This window comes from Parus major, chromosome 5 (genome assembly GCF_001522545.3).
Source record: "Parus major isolate Abel chromosome 5, Parus_major1.1, whole genome shotgun sequence".
NCBI lineage: Eukaryota > Metazoa > Chordata > Aves > Passeriformes > Paridae > Parus > Parus major.
The window spans coordinates 1,618,574-1,625,659 of record NC_031774.1 but is presented as its reverse complement, the minus strand read 5'-3'; the positions used below and the strand labels follow the sequence as shown (position 1 = coordinate 1,625,659).

General features: G+C 41.9%; 2 protein-coding genes across 6 annotated transcripts in view; one reads left to right on the top strand and one right to left on the bottom strand.

Annotated features, from left to right (window-relative positions):
- Positions 1 to 5,416, top strand: part of DNAJC24 (DnaJ heat shock protein family (Hsp40) member C24) — a 34,031-nt gene extending 28,615 nt beyond the window's left edge. For all 3 annotated transcript variants that reach the window (XM_015630797.3, XM_015630795.3, XM_015630796.3), the window contains exons 4-5: positions 2,956 to 3,024; positions 3,845 to 5,416. In XM_015630797.3, the coding sequence (XP_015486283.1) occupies positions 2,956 to 3,024; positions 3,845 to 3,969 (194 nt within the window). In that variant the 3' untranslated portion in view covers positions 3,970 to 5,416. The remainder of the gene's footprint in view (positions 1 to 2,955; positions 3,025 to 3,844) is intronic.
- Positions 4,969 to 7,086, bottom strand: part of IMMP1L (inner mitochondrial membrane peptidase subunit 1) — a 30,931-nt gene continuing 28,813 nt past the window's right edge. For all 3 annotated transcript variants that reach the window (XM_015630790.1, XM_019006994.2, XM_015630791.1), the window contains one exon: positions 4,969 to 5,133. In XM_015630790.1, coding sequence (XP_015486276.1) covers positions 5,065 to 5,133 — 69 coding nt within the window. In that variant the 3' untranslated portion in view covers positions 4,969 to 5,064. The remainder of the gene's footprint in view (positions 5,134 to 7,086) is intronic.

Here is a 7,086-nt window from a genome sequence, read left to right as displayed (position 1 = left end):
TGGCCTCCTTTGGATGTTCTCTGATGGCCTCATGTCTTTTTTATATTGAGGAGCTCAAAACTGCCTCAGGACTTGAGGTGAGGCCACCCCAGCTCAGAGCAGAGCAGGACAATCCCACCCTTACCTGGTGATGCTGTGCCTGATCCCTCAGGATCTGAGCATCAGATGGGGAATAACAATCTCTTTTCAGCCTGGGAATTGTGAGAAGGATTCATTTTGCCTGTTGGTTGGGTTTGGTTTTTTTATTATTATTTTCAAAATTACAATTGCAGGGATGAATTAGAAAAGCTTTGTAGAAATTCTGTTCCCTGGGCTTCGTATTATACCATGTTTGGAATAGAAGAGTAGACTTTTCCTCAGCTGCTTCTTCATTAGGCTTTAGTGGTTGGACTCCATGATCCTAAAGGTGTTTTCCAACATAAATGATGCTGTGGCTCTATGAATCACAGTTAAAATATGGTAACCTCATGAATTTGCATCGTACCAGTTCTCTTCAGCTGGCTCATGGCCCATCTTCCCTTTTTGTACTTTCTAGCAGCGAGGCATGACCCACCACCAATCCTATAAAAATTGTTCTGAGACAAATCCTGCTTCATTAATTCCAAATAGGAAACTCTGGAAGTTTTCTAACTCAACTTTTTTGTTACCTGTAGATGCAAATCTTTTCATTCTATAACCTGAGATCCTTTCCCTTTGTTAAAATTGTGTTTCTTCCCAGTATTAAAAATGAACATGTGAAGTAGGGAGCATTTGCCATTTTCATACTGTTCTCACTGTACTGTCTTATTTGATCACAGTGGTGAGCCAGATAAGTAACTTGATTTTGAGCTCTGTTTTTTTAATGTTTTTTTCCTCAGAGAAAAGAAGGATTCTCCTTCAAGCAAGGCCTGCTGGAGGAAAGGCCTCTTGCTGCTTTTGTGGGTGTCTTCAGGGCATTCACCATTCCAGTCCTCATGGTTTGTAGCTTGTACCAAGCAAATTCCCAGTAACATTGGTGTTATTTGGGATGAGCTGAGGCCATCTGATCCTTTATTGTACTTTGACACCTCACTAATGTGAATCACTTAACTGATGTTCTGATCAGGTGCAAGGAAAATGCTGTTACTCCATATAACTGCTGTGTTTTCCCCTTTCATCATTATGCTCCTGCTTATTTTTTCCTTTTCTTTTGAGAGTAGTAAAGCACTGGGTCTGAGCAGGTTAATTTTCTTTTGGTTCTGACCTTTTCATTACCAAATAGGTGTTCAGCAAAAGTAACATCAAAGAGGCTGTACTGATCCTGTCATTATTTCCTGTGTGTCCCACTTAATTGCTTTCATTAGAACTAATTTAGATGAGGCTCATTCCCAGGCATATATAATGTACATTTCAGTTGAAAATAGAACAGCAAGTTGCAGAAGAAAGACTGGGGTTTCATACTTGGTGCTTGGGATGTGGTGATAAAGGAGGGAATTTTCCATGACCTGATCAGATGAAGGTTGGAGAGGGGCAGTTTTTCTGGGCTGCTACTGGAGAGAGGGCTGCAAAGTCCCTCAGTTCTGCTCATCAGACCAGAGCAAAGAAGTTACATGGAAGCTACAAGCTGCACATAAGAAGCTGGGAACCAGTCAGAATATAGGGATCAGAATATAGGCAGTCTCTTGGGAATTAAAACAGCATAATCTGGGCCTCTGACTTTTCCAGCAAGTGCTCAAAACTTCTGGAATAAGACATTATTTCACTGCCAGCTTTTCAAAGAAAGCTGTAGAACACCCTCTATGCTCTCAAAAGCTACTAAAGTATAAACAGGCTTAAAAATTCACCACTCTAACAGGAGGAACACCTCAAGAGCAACCTCCCTTAAACTGTACATAGACACTGAGCTCCTGAGTCTTGCCAAACCCAAGGCATCTCTGTATGTCCTGTAGTTCAGCTTTTGGGCATTTCTTGTTCTTCAAAATACAGCATTTGGAGAGTTGGAGCTTTCAGGGGTCAGGCAGCAGCTGGGAGGTTTTGTGTCATTAAGTTCTAAGGGGTTTATGTCTTTTTTTCACTTCTTAGATATTACTTTTTATGGCTTCACTTGTAACTTTGATGACAAGCTCTCACGTTGTTAAGCTGAAGAAGTTGGTATGAACTGTGTGCATCAAATATGAGTTGCTGATAAATGGCAAAAGTACCAATTTGTAGTGCACACTTTGCATTTGATGCTGTCAGTTGTGTTGTGCACTTTCCATTTCTTGCTGTACTCAACATTGGAAGAGTCTGGGGGATCGACTGGCAGCAGATCTCTCAGGCCAGAACTTGATTTTCTCTCTGTGCTCAGAGACTCTACCATAAAAGAGTACTTGGACTGGTCTTCCCCTATGAGTGTTTTGCATTTCTTTCTTTGCAGGAATCTCAGTGGTGTTCTCACATACAACATTCCCTTGGTGCATATTGGAAGGTTTTTATTTGGCTTCTCCTTTCTAAGGAGGAACAGGTTGCCTGAGAGATACTGAGAAGTCTCCTTTTGTGGAGATATTTAAAATCTGCCCAGACATGGCCCATCCTGATCAGCTTGCTCCAACCTTCTCCTGCAGGAAGCTTTGATAGGTGATCTTGAGAGGTCCCTTTGGACCTCAGTTGTCCCACAAATCCGTGGAAAGTACAGGTTAGCAAACCTTTGCCATATTTCAGCTCATGGAGTTGGAGTTACAACCAGGTTTTGAAAGGCTTCTACATCAAAACAGAAGTTTGCCCCTATCTTTCCAAAGATGGGTTTCAGGGTCTTAATTCAGTAATACATTGTCACTATTTATTTCTCCTGGCTACTAGAGGACATTTCCAGCTTATGCAGATAAATGGAAACTAAAATTCTAGAGAACTTCATTTTGAACTGATGCAGTGGTGTAAGTAGGGACCAGATTGACTGCTAGGTATATAAAACTATAATTTATCAGAAAAGACTGAACATCTGTCATGTTTGTTTTATAGAAGATAACCTGACAAAAGAAGGGCCACTTCATGCACAGATTTATCTTGAGGAGATGTCCTGGAATGAAGGTATGAGTGCCTTGCTGCTGGTTCCTAATGCTTTTCATTGTCCCTGTTCATTTTTTTCTGCATCTTGCACCATTGTTGTCTTACTTGAAGTGCTGTATTTCCTGGGACAAAACTGTTTTGCTCTCTGAGGTTACTTGGATTAGAATTTACCCTTCTGTTACATTTATTTCCATTCCATCTGCATCACTTCTCCACACTCTCACTTGCAGTACCACTTTTCACCCAGCTCTTTTCTCGTATAGTTGAGAACTCATAGATTTTTCCCCTATTTCTTGTGCATCTTCTTGCTCTTCCCATGATGGTAGAATGCCTGTGTTTCTTTTTTCATCTGCCACTGTTATTCCCTCCTGTATATTGCTCTGCCTTTTCTTGTTTAATTGCTTTTGGAATAAATGGCTGATTTTTTTACTTTTTTTTTTTTTTTTAAGTTCTGGGGGGAAAACTCTACTTTCCTCTCTTTTGTTTTGGTTCTTGGTTTAGCAGCCTGTTTTGGAAGCATCCTTGATCTGTCACACATATGACTAACACCACTTAGCTTTTTCCTTTAGTATCATCCATTTCACAGATATGCACCTTGTTATTACTGTTGTTTGGTTTTTTTTAAGACACTCCACTGGCTGTGGTTGTTTAGTGTAAGAATACCTCAGTCACTGAAACATTTTGAGATTATTTTTTGAGGTGTAAATGGTAGCACAGATACTGATATTTACAATCTAGCAGTGGGAGGTTATTTGTTAAGAGCAGCTTTGTGATGAAAATTCCAAATAAATTTTTGCTTCTTCTCTAGCAGTAAAGGCATTTTTGTTTTGTTTTTTGGCAGATGAACAACTCTACACTCTCTCCTGTCGATGTGGTGGGAATTACAGTATCTTCAAGAGTGAAACCAAAGATGTGTCTTTGGTTTGTTGCGACACATGTTCACTTGTTATTGAGATCCTGCAATGATTGTTTCAATGAAGCACATTGAGTGTTACAAACTTTTCAAAAGACTGGGCAAACAAGGGACAGCATCTGCTAAAGAAATGTATGTTAAAGAAAAGAGGGGGCACTACAAGAATAAGTTCATTCAGGCTTAAAAATGACAAGTGCCCTTTTGCTTACACAGCTCTGCAGACGTGAGGCTTGGATTTTCCTTCTGCAGCTGAAGAGCTCATTATTAAACACCTCCATCCCAGAGCAGAGTTCTGTACAACTGGAATGTGTCTCCTGATCTAAATGTTTCTTCCCCAGCAAACAACAGAGTAGCTTCTTTCAGTTTCAGTCTGAAGCAGCTCTACCGTGGGCCCTTCCTCTTAGGTGAAATCCTTTTAACAGCTCAGATGACAAAATTCAATCAGGAGGGACAGATGTGAGAATGCTTTGAAGATAATGAGGAGCAAGTGGGAAACAGGAACATTTTCTATTTATAAGCTAAATATTTAAGTTCATGTAACCCTCTCAAGGACTGGAGCCTAGAAGGAGGAGGCAGAGGCTGGCAGCTGGGTGTCCCAGTGCTGAGGGCTGCTGGCTGTGCCCTGCCCTGTGACAGTGACATCACCTGGGCAGCCTGGAACAGGAGGCTCTCCATCGTCAGAACAAATGGAGTCATCATTCCTGGGAGGAAAGCTAAGGAGGAAGCTGTGCTCTGACCCCACTGGGCAGCACTCCTGGGAGTGACCAGCAGATCTGGAACCCCACTGGTGCTGTGCCCAGTGCCAGCCCCAGCACCACCTGCTGATGCAGGGGCTGGCTCTGGCTGTGTGACAGCACAATAAATGCACTGTGCCTTTTCCATCCTCCCTCAGTGCTGACCTTGGCTTGGAACAAAACCCCAGAACTTCCATAAATCCAAGCAGTCCCTGTGGCTCACCAGAGGAAGCAGAGCAAGAGGCATATGGTTTTTGTTGGTGACACAAGTGTATCATTCCCACTCTGAAGTTAGGTGTAATCTCAGAAAGAGACATCTTTGTCAAGTAATACTTGTGTTTATTCTAAACAAAAATAGCTCCATTCATTTTAGTAGAAAATACTATGAAAACTGTCAATAGTAACTTAAGTCTTTTAATCATCAAGAAATCTGTGGCCATTGGGGCTTGCACGTAGAAATCCAAAGTCATTCAGAGGCCATATCTGTAAAATAAAGCACAGTTGAAGAGATTTTAATCACAATTCAAAATTCAGTATTTTCACTTGTAATTGTTTCACAAACAGCAAAATTTTTTTCTCTCCTTGGTAAAGAACTTTGCTCACTGGTGTGTTTCTGTTACTGGGAGTAATAAATACTGTGTATTACAGGGAACTGTTCCATAGTGTGAACTTGATAATTTATACAGGGCATGATTTGCTATGGAGAGAGAGCCTCACAAATTCCATTGCTTTTTTCATCCTTGGAAATAAATATGATGCTAAAGAGTGCCTTTCCAATTCAGTGTTTTCTAGCTTGTAGAGCTCTTCATGACTTTAAAGACAAGGTATGTGTTTTTTGGTCCATCTAGGAGGAAAAAAGTACCACACACATGGACCTCCCCGTGGTGAGGTGTACATTTGTATTTTCAAGATGGGCCTTTGAACTGCAAATAGCAACCCTTGGGAAAAAAAGATCTTTTGGCTACAGGTAAATTTATACACAGAGGAATGAAGGGGTGGAGTGCCTGGCACCATCCAGGCTCTGGACTGAGGGGCTCCTCTTTGGAGAAGCGGACAGTAATTTACAGAAGAGCATAATTCATCACCAAGTACAGGTGTCAGACAATGATGCTAACCAATAAACAAGTCTTCTCTCCAGAAATTAACTATATGGCTGTTCATGTACTGAATGCTCCCAGGAGTACTTTGCTCTGCACAGTCATTAACTCCATGTAGGATGGTCTGGGATGCAAAAAAAAAGTAATAGGAAAGCAAGCACATGGATTTACTCATTGTCTTTTGTCTCCTTTGAATGTCTGTCTCTTGGCAAGATGTTCTTTCAAAGATGGCACAAGGGCCTCAGCAGGAAGAAGGGAAAGATGATGCTGAGGAATCAATGCCCTCTAATCCCATAAAAATTTCACAGCCCCTGCCCAAGATGAAGTGGCCTAGACAGGGAAAGGTGGAGCACAACCTTGTTTCCAAAGCATCTGTCAGTATTTTGTTTGTCTCACTTATTTTATCCATAGAATTTGGTCCTAAGGCATAAGAACAGCAACCTAACAGCAACTGTGAGTTCATGGAGCAGCCACAGCACAGAAGGAGCCTTTGCTGCTTTCTGTGTGGAGTGAAAGAGTAATTGTCTCATTTAAAAGACGAAGCAAAGGTTGGGTTATTTCTACCCCTAGGATTTGTCCCCAGCACGGAAGGCCATGTCAGAAGAGGCTGAGGCAGCTGAGGACAGGCATGGCAGGAGGCAGCAGCAGCAGCTCCCTCCTGGCTGGGGCTGTGCACAGCTCTGTGCCCCAGCTGCCAGGGCCCTCGGGAAGGCAGAAGGATGAGTCGTGCTCAGGACCTCAAGTTCTGTGCACCAGAAAAAGGCTCTTGTGCAAGAGCTTAGAAAATCCTTGTGCAGTTGGGGAGGAGCACGAGGAACAGCTGCTGATACACAGAACCACAGAGGTGATGTCTCTGTGCTGATCAGCTGGTGAGCTATTTTAAGTTCCACACAAAAATACAGATACAGTCCAACACAGAAGGGTATTTGTGATCTTGGTTAGCAGCAAAGCTGCAGAATTCGAGGCTGTCCAGAGGGCCTGTGCTGGCTCCAGGCTGGGTGTCAAGTCTTTGTTTGGCCTTCAAGGCAAACAGAAGTAAAAGGAAAGAAAAATATCCCATATTACAAATCCAAGCTGATCTCAGTAAAGGCCTGGAGAAGGAAGTTTTTTTGTCTGTTCAGTCCAGCACAAATCTCATTTCAGGCAACTCAAATCACACCTATTGCAACTTGACTGTTTCAATGAAAGTAAGCAAATTAGCTTTAAATGTTGCTTTGATAGTGTGGCTTGAAATTTGTCACAGTGATCTTAGTGGTAGAATTAGAATTAAAACGATGTTTTATCTAATCTGCATGCAGGGAGAACTGAGAAACAATACTGGAGTTGGAAAGAGATGGAA